Genomic DNA, 20,233 nt, shown 5'->3' with positions numbered 1-20,233 from the left:
CCCTTTCTTCATTACCGGCGGTAAAAAGCCCTTATTTTTTCTCCCCTGTCCTTCCCTTCGTGTGCTCTTTCCCTTGCTCTGGGCAGGCGTACCTCCTCATTCTCAGCTGTCACTAATCAGCATCAATTAAAGAACTTCAAACGTACGAGCGGCTGATCATGAATATACCGACCACAGTAAAAGCATTAGTTCGCCCTTTGCTCGGTGCCGTTGGAAGTGTTTGATTTCTTCCAAAGATACCGGTGGAAAAGAGATATACTCCATTACTCGTCGCCTGCTCGTGTGTAACCTTGCGCCCGTCCTGGGTTTTGGGTGGGCTCGTCTATGAAGGCTTTCAACCCGATGAGAGTGCATTTGTGCAAAATAAAATAAAGTAAAAAAAAATCCCACCACCACCACCACAATCTTCAAACCAAACAACGCGGCGCCCCCATCGAAAGGGGCAAGAAAATGAGCGCCCGCCCGTAGGAAATGGGTTGTAAAATTTTAACAACCTCTTCCCCCTGGTTGGGAGCATCGGGCCTGCTTCAGCCGTGTGTGCACTATCCATTACTTTTGCCTTCTGGTCAATTTTCTTTACCATTTTCAACGCGGCACCAATCCATAACCAATATCGAAGCATACGATCGACCACCGCATGCAACGAGTCACATTAAATTAAATCTAAAGCATTTTGCAACTTGACGCCCAATCCAACATGGCGGGTATCAGATCAGTTTGATCGACCGCATTTGCGATTGCACCTTTATTGCTGCATTCGGGTGGAGCGGAAAACTGTTTGGCCCAAGCGTGCCAATTTCCTTCCGGCAAACCGCCATCATCCTACAAGCGGTGGCGGCGGTTTGTATCGATCGCGATCGCGATTGATCGTTTTGATTTTCATGGCAATTTAAGGCGTACTTTGTGGCTGGTACTGGTCGCTCCCATCAGCTGGAAATCGTTCCGCCGGAATGCCCTGCAGTGTATCGTATGTCCCATCGGCAGCGGGTTGTTGCGCTAGTGCGAAAATGAACTCCAATTGAGTGTGATCCGATGGGTTGTTAGCGTAATTTTACGGTGTGCACTGTTGGTGCGCGCTGCCGATGTCGGGTAATCAATCGACCAGAGCTAACTTTTTGTTCCGTATAAACAGGGTCGTAAAATGTTGCGAATATCCCCGTAATGTTTAGTTTTACATTTGATAGTGGTTTTATCAAGTTTTGTAATTTTTTTTCGGAGCAGTTTGATCGCAAAAGTACTCGAAAATTAGAACGTTTTCGATGGTACCTTTTACCATCGTTCGGACACGGATCGGTGGATGCTAAAGTTGCTTATTTCTCACCACTAGCAGTTATTGCGAATCAATGTTGCAGAGTTGGGTTGAAGGTGAATGATCGTTGCTTCTATTTTGAATGACTAAGTGAAAGTTAGCTGTCATCCTCTTTCCCATTGGCACTTTGCGATGCCATCTCGTGAAGGTTCCAGAAGGCAGAAATTAATATCCTACGCTAACGTTTTTCTGCTTCTCGGCCGCGGATGATGAGATTAACGTAACTTATCTACAGTAGGAAGTAACGATTTCATCAATCCTTCCCCGGTTTTTTCCCCTGTCCATGATCCATTTGTGTGTTGCTGCACAGCAGCGACATTAGCGGTTTAGATTAGGCGTCCATTTCGCGACAAATTGATGATGACTATAGCAATTGCGGGAAGAAAGTCGAGCACATGTGGCGAAGAAAGACAACCGTTTGACGTTCCGGTGGTGTACCGGTTCTTTCAAAGAAAGTAATGGCGAACTTTCATTGCAAATTAAGCAGAGCTGTGGGAACGAGGGAGTTTTGCACATTAAAATCCGACAGCCGTAACGTGACGAATAATGATACATTCACCATGTTGCCCTGTCGTGCACAATAAGTTTTGGCTTAAGAAAAGAACCAACGGAGGTTAGGCAATTATGGGGTTTCTGTTCGGTTTCGCCACAAATTCGGAAGCGCAAACGCTGTGTATCGTACATTAAAAATGAATCATATCACATTATCGAAGCATAACAACTTTACCTTTACAAATGTTAGTTGCACTACTCTAATCTTTTTTTGTCTTCCTTTTTATCTCTCGTTTTAGGTACGTTGGTAGAATGAAAAATTGAAGAATAGTTTCTCACGGACCACCAAACAACTGTCGGATTCCCTTGTGCACCGCACACAATCATCACTAACCTGGTGGACCTATTTTACTGGAAAAATCAGCTACAAAACATATCGAGCTTGAGGATCAAATATCGATGTAACTCGCTCGTTGGCAGCATTATTCGGTTGTTTTCGCGAGTTAAGCCACCATTAGCATAGCCGAGGGGCGTATAAGTAAATCATAAAGCTGATGCCAGTGCCAGTTGCTTACAGACCGGCGTGGATTTCGCATGACCAAAGTGTGGATCAACATAAATCCTTTTGTACGGAAGGTTTTACCAAACAAAATGGAGTAACAACGGAGGGAAACGTAGGACCACACAAAGCAGGACGCAATCGTTACACAGTTACCTCGCTAGTGCGGTAAATGAACGTATGCGTGTGTCCTTGTTTTGGTCGTTTTTAAACAAGGCGCCCACAGTATTTCGGGACCCTCGGTATCGATCTTCGACAAAGGCGTGTGCGGGTGAAGCTATCTCATCCTCCGCACCCAACAGGGCCTTCATGTCGAAATTCCTGCACGACGTTATTTAACGAAATTCCAGTGAACTAGTTTCCATCGTTAAGGGCGGAGACCCACAAAGGAAAGTTTACCTTCTGCCAAGGCAGTTTTTCACGTCAACTTTTAACCTCCAACGGTACGCGGTGTCTATGGCCAACGATTTGCCATAGCGACAATCGCAAACAAATAAAAGTTTCATCTGTTTTTTTTTTGCGGGTTCGCCTTCATTTCTGCGCGGCGTAGTTGTTTCTGAGCTTTTTTTTTCGCAAACCATTGTCAGTAACCAAGACGCGGGAGCAGTTGTCGGAGCCTCGGTGCGCTTGGCAAATGCATTGGTTTCTAGTTCAAACCACTCGAAATATGTACTTCCGTGGCCAACGATCAACAACCGGGTAGACACGAAAAGACAACTTTCGGGTAGCGACGGATCATCGCTAGATTGATGCTTTGCTGTCGATGATGTTTGAGGATATGGCAAGCTCTACTTCACCCTTCACCGCCGCTTTCCCTCCCACATCCGTCATCCCTCCTTGTTTCCCTAAAACTAAAAACCACCTCCCCGGTGGGAAAAAGAATGGAAGAGGCATATCGTTGGTCACAGTTTAGTGAGCCGGAGAAGAAAAAAAAAACATTTCGTGACCTTTTTTGTTGCCCACCTTCCCGCTACTACCTACAACCCGCCACCATTCGTCGGTAGTTGGCATGATTGTTTCGTGTTTGAACACACTCCACGGAGTGTGCGGTGCCCTTATGAACGAAGTTGCCGAAGAGAGGCCCACGGTGGTTTAGATAAGCGGAAGAAGGCGTTTCCTTACCTACCGTACACCATCCAGCGAGTTGCAAGGTGTTCTCCGAGAGAAGATTACGGGAATTTAGATAAAACTAGTAATTTTACGACCACTGATGCCACCGACACCGCCTCGCATACATTTCCTATTTAGAACATGCTGAGTGTGTAACAGAGAAACTCCGCGCTCAGAATGGGCAGAACAAAAAAGAAGTGAAAAAAAAGGTTAAATTTCCAAATTGGAAAACAAATTAGTGACTCATCTTTTTCCCCCTCCATGATACATGTGGCCAATTTGATTAGGAGAGATTTGGAGGGAAAATTGCAGTACATGTAGACTGAAACAGTTAGTCACAAGCTTCTGCTATTTCTGGGTTTAGGTTTTGGTTTTTAAATCGGTCCATGCACATCCCACCCATAACGGACCGAACCGGAGGGTTTTTTGATGGTTCTCGTGGTTAACGATAATTATGAAACAAATATTGTTTTACGGTATTTTATGTGGGGGGCTGTTGTTTTTCCTTCACGAAGATAATTATACACGCCAACAGTTTTAGCTTTTACTGGCTTCCCGCACAGCAACAATCTAATTGGGTCGTGTTGGTTGTAATCTATTTGGATCCGTTTTGTACGCTAATGTTTGTCTCCGTTCGGTGCAATTTTAGGTCGTTTTGATTTTGTAACGTTTATCCGGTTATGATGCGTTGCAGGGTGAAATTTTGGTGGAGAGTGGCATAGCAAACTACAGCAAAACAGCACATTTCGATACGATCAAAACGGATATGAGTTACTGCAATGAATGTGGTGTTTTCTCATTTGTACGCAGTTGTATTGTATTCATTCGCTCGCACAGTAATTTGTCACCCGAGCAAAGGCAAATCCGAACTCAATAAATAATACGGACGGGTGGAAGTTGGTTGGAAAATTATTTTATCGATACTACCAATAAAACTGGGTGGCCCATACAGAACGGTGGGCCCACTTCCGTACCACTGGAGAATAAAACATTATTCCAAATGGGGGTTCATAACGTAACAACGAGCCCTAACCCGTAGGGTTTGGAAGTTTGAGCAGCGCACACATTGCGCCGTGCTCGAAAATAGTGCTGCGTTGTTTTTGTTTTCTTTTTGGTTTCGTTTTTTTTTTCAAGGGGGGGACAGAACTGTTGGTGGAAGATTATAATATTGTCCCCATTCGTGTTTGCTTCGGTAAATTATCTTTTCGGTCTAATCATGCACGCACGGAAGTGTACCTTTCCGGGTTGGGCATCTGCGTGTAAAACAAACCGTATCGATTTCCCCATTCACCCAGTAGTAACTAGCGTAAAGTTAATAAAAAAATCACGCTCGTTCTGGTTGAATGATTTGTTTTTATTTCCATTCTATACAGAATGTAGTACAAAAAGAGACGAGTCTGCCAAAAAAAAGGCGCATAAAACGAGATGAAAAGCTTCCGCTGACATTGGGTGTACTTTCGGAAAGGTTACCAACGAAAAGCCGCTCCGCGAGAGAAAGCAATCAGTTTCCAATTGCAATTCCGTTTCCTGTTTGCCTCTGCCACAACACCGTTGCACCTTGCTTGAATAATGTGTGAGTCCGCGTGAGTCGCGTGTGTCAGCAAAATGGAGCCTAATTTCCATTTATCTTAACGGGCGAAGGCGATAAATTTCACGGCGTCCACAGGTTTGATCCCCGCGCTTGCCTGTAAATCGAACGATCCGAAATAGATCGCAGCTCGCCGCGGAAGGAATGAAATTGAATCTTTACCGTGAATGAAACGAACGGCAAGAAAAAATGAACTGTCAACCAACTAATGTGGCCGCGTGTATATCCGCTGGGTCCGCTCGCACAAAACGCTCGAGAAACACACAAATCAAGATGTCGTGTTTTCCCGCCAAGCCACCGGGGGGACGCATATGTGCGTAAGACATTTTCCCGACGAGTAAGGTCGGTTCGTGATCGTGGTCGTCCTCGATTAAGACGGGAGGGAAGGGAGGAGGAATTTGAAGCAGGGAAGATAAATCGAACCTTCCCCGGTCAGCGTCCCGCAGTGAAGGGAACACAAAATAAGGGTATCCCTCCCGTTACACGGAACACAACGGTGGAGGGATGGATAGTTGTTGCATGGACAATTTATGACACAGGCGAGATACAATTTCAAACCCATTATTACTAATGATCCAAATTGTAGTTTCCCCCATGCGGTGTCGTGGAACTCTTCCTTTCGCTTCCCCATCCGAGGGTCCTGCTCCCTGTGCCATCGTGGTGGAATTTCCCCGAATGTAGCTGAATCGGATCGGTGCGCGGTGTGCATCGATTTGCATTCGACTCGGAAGCCATTTGCCCAAGTATCGGAAACATTGGCCAAAAGCGATGAGAAATTGCAGTAGTGCATTGCTGCAAAGGTAAAGATGTTGCCATTTAACCGAACCGAACCCATTAGCAACCGTGATCCGTTTTTTCCTTCCTCCCTTCCTACTCCCTTTCCCACCAACGGCTTAACGGCTCCCGCGGGGTGTTTGTTTGTTCCCAAGCGCGAAAGGTCTCCATTTCACCTGCTCCCTTGTAATGCTAAAGGTTGATTTAGTTTTGCCCAAGCTCACCTTATTTCCTTTCGCCGATGGAAATTTAGCCTCCACCCGCTTTTATGCATTAGCCACAACCAACCCTCAACCACGGGATCCGGCAGAATCCGTGTGAAAGTGAAGCGCGCGCGATCGTCGGTACTTTTCATGGGAAAAAAATGCTCACCTGCTGACGAAGATGATATACGTCTAAAGGGTAGTAGTGGGTTCCTTCCGTCTTGGCGTCGGGATCATCTTGCGGGTGGCAAAAAGGAAATGGGAGTGTGTGTGAGATAATGAACTGCATTGATTTTGCGTAACAAAAGCACAAATTACCGTTCAATTCGTTACGGACGCAACCCCCCGGGTGGGGTTAAGTTTAATTCACAAACGAACACCCCAACCACCCCACCCTCCCACACGTGCAAACAACGGCAAAAAGGAAGCACCGTTTTTCTCGCCTCTCCCCACAGAAGCCGCGGAAAAACAAACGCCATTAAAATGCTTCTTTCGATCCCGCTAGCGCTGATGCTTTACGCTTGTGATTCGAATTTTCGCTGAGAGATTTTCCGGTGCATTTCCATTTCGCTTGCGCGTTGTGCGGTGCGCGCGGGGGTGGGTGGAATGCAAACGGTGCTGCTTTAATTGGCAATAATCATAATCACCTCACTCCAGTGTGCACCGCAGATGCACCGTTTCTTCAAACGCGATTGGACACACATACGCGCGCGCGCACGAAGCTGTGTTCGTGTGTGTTTGTTAAGGTAGAAAAAAATGGTGTAAATATAAAGTGCAGCCTCAATTGTGGTGAAGAAAATGCCAAAGCCGCGCTCACATCTCTTTACGGTGGGTGATAATTTTCGTGCAAATTAACAGTTAGCAACGGCTGACGGTGGATTCTTCACATTCCATTGCAATGTAATTGCATTGTTTGATACGTCCGTGTGGGTGGTGCGGGGATGGTGTAGAAATCAGCTGATCTCTGGTTGGTTTACCGATAGATGGTTGCGGTATGATATTAATTAATTTTAATGATCTCACTTATGTTTAACGTTTTCTTTGTATTATAAAGAAGAATTCTTGTATATGAATCGCAGAAATTTTTATCTCTTAGTACGAAGCACTATGGTTCGACTTGCACCCGGTGCACAATGATCATTGAACATTGGAGAACATTGGGTGGACATTCTGAAACATCTTAAACATTCATTAATATACTTTAGATATTTTATTTTTGTTAGGTTTAAATATATTATTGTTGTACGATAATATTCTTTTTCATAATGTCCTGTCCTGGCTACACATAACTATGGATTTGTGTACTCCATAGTTAACTACTTTGCTTGCTTTTTAAGCTAAAACTCACTGTTCGTGAAACAGTGTTCATAATATGGTATAGTTTAGTTGCTATATTTTTCCAACTAGTGCCTGGAATGAAGTCAAACATTGGATTTTGTTAACTGTCAATATTCGCTTTCAATATCCGTACTTGGTTTTCACGTTCATATTTACATACTGAATGATCAACTAAATTGGACCATCGTTCGGTGAGGTGTTATGTTGTGGCTGACATCTTCGCTCGATGGAGCATTTTCCAACTCCATCGCTCTGTGTAGCGCGAGGTTGGGAAATGGATTAGCTAAGCAACAAAAAAAAAAAAAAGAAGCCACAATAACAAACACGATCGATGAAGAAAACGATGACAGCGGGCGGCGTGCGAGGGTCGACCTGTCTGATGAAGATGATGATGCAAACGGGATCGTAATGGTGTATTTTATTAACATTTTCTTGCATCACCATTCATGCAGACGCGGTACATTTTCCATTATCTTATCTTCAAGAACTCTTACCGCGCAGCGAAACACCCCGCAACACGCTACATAGTTTTTATTCCACCCGAGCCTAACACGAACGGAATGGGTAACGGGTTCATCATTCTCGGCCTCGCCTATCGAGTCGGCTACTGCCGAGTGGAGTTCAAGAAGCAAGTATTGTTGTCGATTGTGCAAAGGGCGAAGGTGCTGCTGTTCCTTTGTCTCCCGGTGTATCTACGGCTCTGCTAGAAAAATGCATAGAACCGTGGCCTTTTCACAGCTTCAGCTCCTATGCCACTCTTGGTTGGCAATTGTTGCATTCCAGCGGCACATGGATCACCGTAAGCCGAATGCTTCAGTTATTTGACGAGCTGCTGCGGACGGACAATCAATGTAAAATCGACTTCCCAACCCGCTGGAGGGGGAGGGTATGTTAGCCACCATACCGATATGTGAAGAACAAAACAAACGGCTTCACCATCCGCACGCCGCACCACGAATGCACGCGCCGGGAAGAATGGAAAATGAAATATTCTTCTTTTAAATGGATCATCTTCATATCTAAACCGATTTCTGACCCACGATGGGTTCCACCATCGAACAGCGCTGCGCTGGAGCGAAATGGTGGAACTAAATTTAATTTATTTTCTTCCCACACAACATTCTCGCGTGCTGTGCTCTGGTGGTGGTTCCGCAAAGAAGTACTGCTATGGAAGGGTATGTTTCACTGTGAGGCAGTGGATTCCATTAAACGAGCAGAAGGATGACCATTGCATCGCTACCGGTTTGGTTGGTCGGGGCAACGATCGCCACACATTTTCATTTTGCCCGTGCGTGCTGTAAATATTCATCAACGATCAACGTGTTTATGATCGTATTAATTGTTTTACGTTTGCCAAGGTGCTGTGTGGAGTGTTTTTATTTCTAGCTTTAGTAGTTTGCAGTTGCATCTGTGGTTTGTGTTTTGTTTCTTCGTATGCACATGGTTGTTGTGCTTGGGTTGGATTTGAGCTCGCAAACCGCAAAACCATGAAATTGTTATTATTCTACTCAAATCTCAAAGCGAGTGTTAATGGCAGATGAGGGTGGATTATATGTTCCAAACAGAGCAGACATCTTGGGTGATCTACACTTGATGAGCCCGTAAGTTGGGATAGTCGTAACACAATAGCACCGGCTACATCCATGAGCTTTGTAACACGTTTAACGCTGAGTTTAGTTGCTTCATTTTTAATAGGAATTATAGGAAGCGAAATTTTCATCATGGACACTTATTATGATTCTCAAACTTCAGACAAAAATGCTGAGCTTTTCTTTTGGAACGCGAGAGGTGCTTTGACAAAACCTTTTAATGAAGAACGGAGATTTATAGTAACCGTATTTTTAAAATAAATGTTCATGTTAGCATTATATTGATCGCAATAATTGGTTGATAAAGAATTGGTAAATTATTTTTGCAAACACTCACATCTATATTAAATATTAAGCTTTCTCATAGTCCAGAAAGCGCTTGAGAGATGTAGAAATATCACTTACACGTTGTTTAATGGAAACCCAAAAACTTTGATCCATAATGCAAACGTTTTCTAATTTTTGAACATTTGTAAGACATTTGGAGATCGTATTACAGGAGTTAGCCTACATGTAGCATTAATGATATTAGTAAACTGCGCGCTTATCTGTGGTAAAGGTAATAATAGAAAAGCCCAATAAGTACAGTTTCGTCATCAAACCATAAAACACTAATTTCAAAATGATTATGATGTAACAAACGTTGTTATGAACATGAAAAAATCATGGCACTGCATTCTTTAATTCTGTGCCTAATGCAAGAGAAGAATCTCGTTTCATATGTGCACAATTCAATAAAATCGTTCAAGCCGATCTTCTCTACGCTTCCCGCTTCCTGCTAAGTATATAATTTAGGAATAGTTTACAGCTCGCTGCAAGCACTAATTGAATAGTGCTAGAAGCTGCTTTATAATATCAATTTCTCGTGTTCGCTGTAGCGCTGCTCTAGAACAATGTCCGTGCCTCTTCAAGCAGCAGCAACCATAAAGTCTGCGGCAAAGGGAAATGGTTCCAAACAAATGTATTCACTTGCCTTTCGAATCTTGCCCTGCGAAGCATTCCCACCCCCGGAAGGAGCTTCCACCAATTCGATCCTGTTCAGCGCTCTGGAATTTTACCAGGGTTGCTACAAATTTGGTGCCCATTTGCGATGGCCATTTATGATGCACACGGGCGCATTGCACCACCACATCGGGGGGTATGTGATGGAAGTGTAAAAGGTGCCAACTGGCAGATTCTAAATTGGTGCGCTTGGATTGATCGGGTTGTTTGGTTCCCGCTTCCGAAGGTGCTAACGAGTGTTTGTGAGGGCATGAGGGCATGGTGTAAACCAAAGCATCTCGCCTCTCATCAACCCCCGGGGAGACGCATGTTTGATCGATGCACCAGCGGTCATCGGAGGTGCATCGTAATTTATGTAAATTTCATCAACGTTTTCACTCCGCCCGGGTGCGCTTGTGCTGTGACACCTTGCGGTCGCCGGGTCGGAGATGAAGAAAAGGCGCGATCACTGCTGTGTTAGTTGTTTCTTGCCATTCATTTCTTATGTTTATCAGATGGAAACCATCCAGCAGATGACGGTGTTGTGCGTGTTTTGCTTGCTCTGTTCGCGGGAACGGAGCAGACCAGTCGACGACTTCGTTCAGCCTCCAGCCGGGTGATGGTTCCCAGCGGGAAACACTACCATGGCCACTTGAGAAAGCTTCGGTGGGGTAGTAGTAGGCGACAGAGCATAAATTCCTCACCATCGGAACAGTCCCGGAGTTTCCGGAAGGTCTATAACGATCTGGAAAAAAAACATATATGCCCAAACCTCCCATAGTCGTCAAGTGTGTTGTGTGCTGCGGAGACGATGGGTGTTTTGGGTCATTGGGATTATCATTCTTATTTAGCGCCCTAGCGACTTCAGCTGCATACGCTTTCCAATTTGTTGTTGTCGTCGTTTCGACGTCTCAATCGTCGGCGAGTCCCCCACGCATGCACCACACTGCGCAGATTGATTTCAAGTTGGTCGTTATGCTCAAATCGTTATGGTTTATGGTTCCGCGGTATGGTTTGAATGGAGAATTTGTATGTGTAGAGGTGGTTTATGGCGTTTTGAGGAATTTAAATCTCGTTAGTATAATCGGAACGCCGATATGGAATAGGCACTTGAGAGCCACGTTGAAGTCGGTCGTGTTTGGAACTATGGAGGCATGGTTTTAATAAAACGAACCTCTTCATTATGGTACGCTGTGTGCCGGTGGTGGGTTAATATTTTTAATTGGAATTTGTCAACGAACGCAAGATCATATCGGGCGACGGAAGACAAATGACCGGAGAAATATCTCCGACACATCCTTTTTCATTTTGTGATACAGATTGCATAACTGCAGGCGCTTGATTTAGAAGCTGCATGGGAAGAATGTTGTTCAACAAACAATTAACTAGTTTATTAATTATTTGTAAAGCAGAGAATCGCTTTGTGACCCGACTCGTGCTATGTCGTAACAAAATTGGAAAGCAGCGGTTCCCATCGCAATGTAACAGCAGCTAAACCCTCCTCATCAGCTTCCGGTGCTCCGGCGATCAGTTAGTTAGAGCGAAAAAATTCACACACCACCCCGTTTGATCCTATTTGTGACAGATTTTTCATTCCTTCCCTGTTTGCTGTTGTTGTTATGCGACGAAACAGCGTGAAAAGGAAGCGATCGCGAGTCACTTTCAATCTATCCGATCAGCGCCGTGAGAACGTTCCCATCGATCGTAAAATCCGACGCCCAATCAGGCGGCCCCAAAATTGGGATCCCAAAAACCGTTTTTTTTTGTTGTTGTTGTTGTTGTTATTTTGGGACGGTCCAGCGGTGAGCCAGCAAATTTTCAATTTTCTCCACACCGAAGGCGTCCCTTTATTTACGTGCGTGTGTGGATGGGTGGTTAGACTGAACGGAATTTGCGATCACCAATCGATCGATTAAGTTTGGCGTTTTGGAGCGATGAAAAATTTGATGAAAGGTGGAGATGATCGACGTTCTCCTCCCGGCGCTGTATCGCGCTGTGATGGGAAATTTCTTTCACTTTTACTCTCCCCACGCTCCCGCCCCCCAGGAATTGTCGATGTGCGTCACGCGTAACGGGAACTCTGATTAGGGAAAAGCTTGAAGCTTCTTGCACCATCCGTGCGGCATGTGTCATCGCCGGAAACCTCATTTCTCACGTCGATTAAAGGTACGCGTTCACGAATGAGGTTATGGGTGGGCAGAAGCACACCCAAATGTTGGTCACAGCGGTCCTGAGCAATTGCAACTACTCGTGCCTTTTTTTTCCGAACACCCTCGATAACCACCCGCAACGAACGTGTCTAGGGCACGTTTGAGCTGGAAGTGGCCGGTTCCTTCATACACGCTTATCGGCGACAAACAACCGACCCACAAATGACTGTTCAAGGTCGTCGCAGTCCTTAGCCACTCATTAACCCAGACACCGAAGCCGACATTTCGGTGCGCTTTCCACGGCAAAGGTGCTCGGACCAGTGGAAAGTGTGCCCGCACACGAATCGTGACAAATGGCCCACAAACACAGTACTGCCCAAAACAATATTTCGGCAAGAAATGTGCGTGACTCAGAATTGTAATTTTATTACGACCGTAGGTGCCCCGACTTGTGTTTGGTGTGGTGTTGCACGTACCGAAAGGCGAAGCTGACCAACGTGGAAGAGAGTAAAAGAAACCTGCTAGCCCGGGACGACATTCACTCCACCCACATCCTGTGGCCGCCTTGGAGTGGGGGATGGCAGGGGGATGGGACGTAATTGTTCAACGAACCGACGACGGTTTGACCCCGGCCAACATCTGATTTCGGAGCCTTGATTTCCTGCCTCGCATACCCGGCAACATGTAATACCCCAGTTGCCCCAAAAAAAAAAATCCCAACCCGTCCGGACATACTTTCCACTTTGTCGGCACCGTTCGCAACACGTGTGGGCACGTCAGGTTCTTGGCTGGAAAAATCCTTTCGAGCACCCCTAAAGTAAATACTTGACCCAAAAATCATCTTTTCATTACCCGCGATCGGCTGTGTTGTGTGTGTTGGTTAATGTACGGAGATGTCCTCCTGGTACGCTGGTACGCGTTAGCATGGCAATCGTGTTTTGGACCGCCTTCCTTCTACCTTTCCGTGCCGGTACACCCTGCGTGTCCCGTGCCACGCGATCCCCGCACCACGGGGCCAAAAACCAACGAGCGCGTCCCGAGAACCCTCTCGTCATCAGCAGTGCGCTTCGGTTTCCGAGACGCTTCCTTTTGCCCGTCCGTCTGCCATCGCCAATTAGCAACTCCCGTTTCATCACGCTCTACCCCTGGCGTCGTTTGTACCTGGCGGCACCTGGTTGTGAGGGACCCGTTTCTTTATGCGACGCGAAGCAACATAAACACACTAGCGCATAGTCGCTGTTGTGTGTGTGTGTGTGTGTGTTGGTACGAACTGAGAAGGGACCCTGCTCATTCAACATTCTAAAGCAGTAAGAATGAAACAGCAGTTGTAAGCTGGAGAGAACCCTCACGCATACACGTGCACATCATCACCGTTTGGTTGGTGTGTGGAGGTCTCTGCGTGAGCATAACAGGCTGTTCGCATATCCTTTCCGTTGCCTCGCAGCCATAACGGAGAATCTAGTCAGCCTGGTCAGTCAACTGAGCAGCGTATTTCGAAACAGTGCACACAAATCATTACCGATAGTGGAGATTATTCAGTTGGAAACAGATCTGCAGCAGAACGGCATATAGCGAAAGGTGTCCCCGTGGCTGGATAGAACTGTGATACCAATTGGTTTTGGGAGGATAACGCTTGGTGTAAAGTGAACTATTAACCACCGTTTCAAGTGTCTACGGCTACACGACGCCCAAATCGCGGCCATCTTTATCGATTTAGTAGCACAAACGTTTTCCACTTTTCCGTACGTTTTCCGATTATTCTGGACATCTCAATCAGCGTTGAAAGGAGATCCAATGGAGCCATGCGACTTATTTTTGTCATTCTGTTTCTTTTCTTTCTGTTGCAGAGTTCTGAAACCACCAGGCGGTGGCAGCAGCGATCTTTTCGGTGCGGATCAACTTGGACCCAATACGCCACGCACCATGAGCAAGAACAGGATGCAGTCGAACATTTTTACGGCCCCATCGGACGCCCACAAGAATGGTAAGATTGCCGTTGTGTTGCTGAGGGTGTTTCAGGTACCGCCGCCGCAACAGCAGCAGTAGGGGATGGTTTTTAGCAAACATAATAAGGCTCAAGTTTGTTATGAAAAATGGATCAAATGACTGCGGCTTATTATGTTTCCCTAACGGTGTTTGTGTTAAAGCGGAAACTGAACATGTCCGTTGCGCCGAGGATCAATACCACCACACTCTTCGCGGGCTTCATACATATGTCGTCCGAGTGTCCCCGGACGAGCATAAAAAAAAACATGGGAATGCATATTTCCGGAAGGGTGTATATGCGTGAGTGTGTGTGTGTTTGTACATTTATGTTGCGAGTGCATTTTTTATGTTTATTTGTTTGCAAACGGGTACAGTTGTGTTAGTGCGTGGCACTTCAGCCCGGCTACAAACGGACGCAACGAGCGATCCCAGGGATTTTCCTTTCCAGCTGTGTTTATTTGATGCAGAAGCAGACACACACACGCCGATTTATGGCACACAACTGCAGTGAGTTTCGTAAAGTTTTATTTGCTTTACAGTCCCGAACACTCCGGATTGTCGTTTTGTCCAAACTTGAAGAAAGTTTATATTTGCTAAACGAAGCTGCAAAAAAAAAGAGAAAGACAAAAATCCAACATAAACACATGTTTTTACCATTTCATTATCAACTTTTCTTATGCTTTTCAATTTCTCCAATGCAAAATCTTTCCTCTGGATTTGTTTTCACTGGTGTGTGCAGTATTTCGGCAAGGAGCTCATCGATACTATTTTCTTGGTACTTTATTCGAAACTTTCATACTCTTTCCCGTTCTTTACTCTTTTGATAGTTCCGTTTGTTCTGTATGTGAACGCTCGTTTCTTGTTCAATCGATTTGGTTTCACTTTCTTTTTGCTATTTCCAACAACATTAAACCAAGAAGCAAATAAGTAATTGCTAGACTAGCTTGTAATAATAATTATATTTGTACTTTTTCTCCGTATGCTAATGTATTGCCCGTTATTCGATTGTGCGTTGTCTTGTTTTGTTGTTTTATTAAATTCGATTTTAGAGTTCACAGTCCTTTCTGTTAATCATTCCCTGTCCGTTAGTGCTCATCGTACAAATATACCGCACCATTGTTCGCTAGCTTGCCCGGTCATAAAGTAATCAAATCAAATTATCGCTCATCATTCCCGATTACGTTACGCCCGGGGCTCCCATGGGCTGGAAAACAGCTATTGGGCCATTTTCATACCATTTTGATCAGCGCCTCATTTTCTCATGATCACTGTCGTATGCGATTGTTTCATGTCCAAAAGAAGCAAAAAAAAAAAAAAACCCCCCGCCCGATCCACACTGTAATCAAGTGACGGTATTGTGTCGTAGTCTTATTTGGAACCATCCAAATTACTAGCAAGATATTCCATTCGCATCTCTTCCTGAATGTTGTTGTTTTGTTCCTATTTTGTGCATGGCCATTTTTTTTCTTCTTGCCTTTACCCGAACGGTCTTTCCACGCACCTCCCTACAAAAAGAGTTAAAATCGAAGAAAAAGAAAATCTAAAGGTGACAATCGGTCTGTTTTTCCGGAGGACAATGGGAAAATGGATGATGTTGTCACCTTTTTTTTTCTTTTTTGTTTACGACCCAAAGGTAGGCCCATCCATTCACCAGTTCGCCCATCATTCCATTTGTAAACGCAAGGTGTCAGTTTAGTTGGCGCTTGTAATCACATTACCGTAAAGATAGAGAGAGAGAGCATTATCTCATTATCTGTCCCCAGCGAAACGGGTATGTAGAAGATACCTTCAGCCTGTCTTTATGTGGAGGACAATTGTCGCGGAAGGGTTTGTCCAACGCGAAACCCAATAACCTTGCTAGTGTAGACTGTAATTTGATCGCAATTCTGTTGAAGGTAATGTTGTCGTAGAAGCGTTAATCGGTGGATGTTACCAGTTCGGAATGTTCATGTCCTTGTGCTTGCTAAGTAGCGTAAGAGTCATCGAGTTGTTAACAGTCGACACTAAATCCATCCGTATTGCAGAATGATAGTTGTTTTATTGTACCTCCAGAATTCCGTTCCAATTTATTGCACCAGCAATCCCAATAGCGCGCCACGGGACTATGGATAGTTGTGTTGAGATGTCCAACTGGTGTAAAGACACAGCCAATGTTTGACGCAAGAAGCTATCCTTCCCGCGAAGAAGAAATTGCCGTTGATCGCAGTAGATCAAGATTTTAGTCTTGATAAGACCAGCCAGCACTAATCATCTCATTGTTTTCGCCGTAGGTTCGGAAACTCCACGCCGCAACGGACAGGGCCAGGATTCGCACAACCGTCTGTTCGGTGAACTGAACCGTCCGTTCACACCGGCCAAGAATCACATGAAGAGCAACCTGCCGATCGGCAACCCGGCCGGCGGTGATCATACCGATGGTGGCAAGCCGCACCAGAACGGCAAATCGAACGGAGTAGCCCACCAGAACGGTAACGGCACGGCCAATGGACATCACACCAACGGACACAGCAACGGCAATGGACACATCTCGTCGGCTTCTTCGGATAATGGATCCAGCCATAGTAAGTATATCCGGTTCCGCTACTCACTGCTGTAAAACAGGAACCAGTTTTGTGCGTGTGAGTGTTGTGTTGTTGGAGTGTCGCACTTGTTTGTTTGTTTGGCTGTTTGTGTAGCAAAATTTGTGTGTGACGCAGTTTTCCTGCGAATATTTGGGGAATTCTTGGGCAGAGTGTGGACTGAAGTGTGATCAGAATACACGACGCACCATTAAGAGGAAGGGGCGAGTACGCGTACCGAGACCTTAACATGACGCTTTTGAACATGAACTTCACGCTCGGTTGGAAGGTTACCGTGGCGGATCGGTGAGCGATTTGCGGGAATTGTGCAGGAACTTCCATCCATGACCCAATATTGATGTATCACCTCACACTCGATTATTGAGCTGGGGGTTGCGCGCGCATCGAATTCATCTGGTTCCGCCACGGCCGATGACAATCGCATGCAAAACTGTTCGATCATGTGCATCGGTTCCGGATCGCCGCCAGATCCGCTACTGTTCGCACACGCAACAACCCGATCGTTACCTTCGATTATCCACCATCCCGTGGCATGCTGCTCCGGGTCGGGTGCACCTAGGTCTGACCAAAAAAATAACCTTAACGACGTTCCAAATCAAATGGCGCCGTTTTTATTTCCCCGTGCGACACCGATTGCTTTGTTTTTGTTTTGAGTTATGACCCACGGGACATTGAGTACGGTTATTGTTTTCGGTTTTTGTTTTGTTGGTTCCGACGATGCATCATCGCCTGTTTGTGCTATTACCGCCTTATGGTTAACCCAACTGTGTGTTTTCTCAATTTGCTCTTTTACGCAGTTTTCCTGAGGAGATTAAGTAAGTTTGTGCGCCCACCCGATGGGTGGTAATTATGGTGTTACCGTCGCTTCCCCATTTAGTAGTTGCTTCAACGGTGGAATAGAAAAAAAAACTGTCACAACCCACCACCCATAGCATTGGGTCACACCATTATCATTAGCTCACAAAATTACCCATCTAGAACATGTTGTACAATTTCTTGTGTATTTCTTGAGCTTTTATTTTATCCATCCAAAATTTGTTTGCTTAAAGAATAGAATAAAGTTACGATTTTTTACGCTTGAATTACAGTAAAATTGCACGCTTCTATGTTTCCCTCCTAGGTGTGCTATTTGCAAATATTTGCTCTTCATCATTCTCTGTCCCCCGGTGGCTTTGATGAAGCACGGGAAAATCGTCTACACACCGGTACACAGTAATTTACCGAGCCAATACCCTTTCAAGCCGCCGCAGCCAATGTGACGAGTAAAACATAAACAAAATTAGCTTCATTTTCCGCTCAGGTGCACCCTTTGTAGACAGTCGGCAAAAGAAGACAGGTGAAAAGAGGTAAAGGAAAAAATTAGCCAATCTTAAGACACCCCTTAATCAAGGTTCACCTTCATTCCAAATCGTGACTGTCTAGGCGTAGGTAGAAGAATTCTTGAACCATCAGTTTTTTGTTTCGTTTTTCATCTTCACGGGAGAAATAGTCCAAGCACACAAACGATAATTCCGATGCCGATGGGAGCCCCCTGGTTGATGGCTTAATACTGGCAATTAGTTCTTGATCTAGATTGTAACCTGCTGGTTACTTGTTTTGCGACCAAGAACTGGATTGCTACAAGACATAGTCTTCCGCAACGATGACTTTGTGTAATGATTCAGGTGCATTAGGGGTACAGTGTCGGTGTCGTCTTCCGGCACACACAATTCGCAACTCATTGTACATTAATTTCGTGCCATTACTCCACCATCGAACGCGCTCTCCCAGTTGATTGTACAGGTGTGACATTACGTTGTAAGATCAAGCACATCATCAGCGAACCCGTTGGAACACCTGGAGTGTAGTAGGTGTCTAATGGAGTATGCGATTTTAGAGCTCGCAATTTGGCTGCAAAGTTCATCTGCCGCACGTGAAGTAGTACTGTAGTTCATTTAGTATACAAACAACAACCCCTGCATCCTCTGATGGAACCGAATGTTTCTGTTTTATCTCTTTCCTAATTCTTAACCTGCCCCGAACTGGAATGCGCTTGCGTGTGTTTGTGTGTATCTGTATGTAATATTCCTGTAATATGGTATGCATCGTACGCTACTCTACTGTATACTGGCTATCGTCGATAATCGTCGTCGTCCCTTTCCGTGTATGCGTTCTGTGCTCTGTCTGCTCTGTCTGTACGCGCATCCTTTTAACTGCTTCATCTCCTCGCTACTAAAACTACGCTTTCACCGTCCACAACACTACTACGGTTGACAAACCGCAACGGTAACGTGGAGAAGGTAATGAAGAAGACGCATCACCGGATTCAGCCTACTCGTCCACACGATCACATACTCAGCAGCAGCAACAGAACATGCAATCGATGGCCGGTCCCGGTGGCATATGGGCTCCGTTTGATACGGCGGCCGGCATGATGCCACCGCTCTCGCCCAGACGCCAGCTGCAGTTCTATCCGAGTGGCGAAACGCTGAATCCGACCTATGCATCGAACATTAATCTCTGCATCAGTGATGACATCATCATCAGTGTGACCGAACATGACGATACGGTTGTACCGCACGGACTAAACAGCAACAATGGCAAAGGTAGCCACGAAGCGTGAGCAACTCTAACTGGGGACGATCTTTTATTACTTACTAGCTAAACTCTTAGCTCCAAACATCAAATGATGGCATGCGAATGATACACGTTACAGCTTTCATACTAAAATGTTACCAACAGCTAGACCCATGTTAATCTAGCCATTTTCTTCGTTCTGTTTTCTATATTGTGAGATGAGACTTGTAACAGTTGTTGATTATTAGTTCTGTTGTGCTTTTTGTTCTGTTTATCTGGCCTGCTTGCACACTAACCTTCCCATGTTTCGATTTTTTCAACTTCAAACTTCAAACGCTTTTCCTCACAACAACTGTCGCCATTTAGCATCGCCAAGGTCACCACGCTCGCCACGGTTTGCGCAACGGAACCCAGTTACCGGCAACGGGGTCGAAGATTACGCCGACAAACCACGGAAGCTTAGCTCGAGACGTGGAGCAGGAGGTAAATCGTGCCGCACCCCCCCGCTATCCTTATCCAGCCAAGGACCCCTTTTCCCCGCCAAGGAGTCTTCGATCCCCTCAAATGTTCCAACCACCTAAAAAGCTCTTCCCCCTTTAATCCTTGTCTTATTGCAATTGCTGCCAATTTGTTAAGCTTTTAAAAGCGTGTGGTCAAACGGGTGTGTGTGTCGCACTTTCTGTCCTATAATGTAACGTTTGCTTTGCACTTCTTTTGCGAAAAGGTGACTAAACCTCATCCTCATTTTCTAACACACGTAACTGAACATATATAACTAACGAGAAGCATAATGGCTGTAACAACAGTAAGGATTTCACGGTTTTAATGGCTTTGAGCACAAACAGTTTGTATGCAAAGATATATAAGACAGGTAAAAGTCTGACCGTTATGTTGAACCGTTTCAGCCAACATTTAAAGATGTTTAAAGGACTTTGGATAAACCTGACACTCTGAAGTTGGTATTTGAGTCACAAGTATCTCTGTTAACCGAGCGCATCGCTCACAGAAAATGCGCAGAC

The 20,233-nt window shown here is 45.3% G+C and overlaps 1 protein-coding gene across 3 annotated transcripts in view; it reads left to right on the top strand.

Annotated features, from left to right (window-relative positions):
* The window catches only part of LOC128296683 (microtubule-associated protein Jupiter), a 117,390-nt gene that overhangs the window by 94,337 nt on the left and 2,820 nt on the right, over positions 1-20,233 (top strand). The window contains exons 2-6 of one of the 3 annotated variants that reach the window (XM_053032140.1): positions 13,941-14,077; positions 14,819-14,854; positions 16,350-16,640; positions 18,938-19,243; positions 19,581-19,697. In XM_053032140.1, the coding sequence (XP_052888100.1) occupies positions 13,941-14,077; positions 14,819-14,854; positions 16,350-16,640; positions 18,938-19,243; positions 19,581-19,697 (887 nt within the window). Of the gene's footprint in view, positions 1-13,940; positions 14,078-14,818; positions 14,855-16,349; positions 16,641-17,455; positions 17,474-18,937; positions 19,244-19,580; positions 19,698-20,233 lie in introns of all 3 variants that reach the window. The other 2 variants (XM_053032142.1, XM_053032141.1) reach the window with 2 other exon arrangements.

The sequence above is a fragment of the Anopheles moucheti genome, chromosome 2 (genome assembly GCF_943734755.1).
Source record: "Anopheles moucheti chromosome 2, idAnoMoucSN_F20_07, whole genome shotgun sequence".
In the NCBI taxonomy this organism is placed as follows: domain Eukaryota; kingdom Metazoa; phylum Arthropoda; class Insecta; order Diptera; family Culicidae; genus Anopheles; species Anopheles moucheti.
The sequence above is the reverse complement of the archived record's forward strand: the minus strand, read 5'-3'. Positions and strand labels throughout refer to the sequence as shown.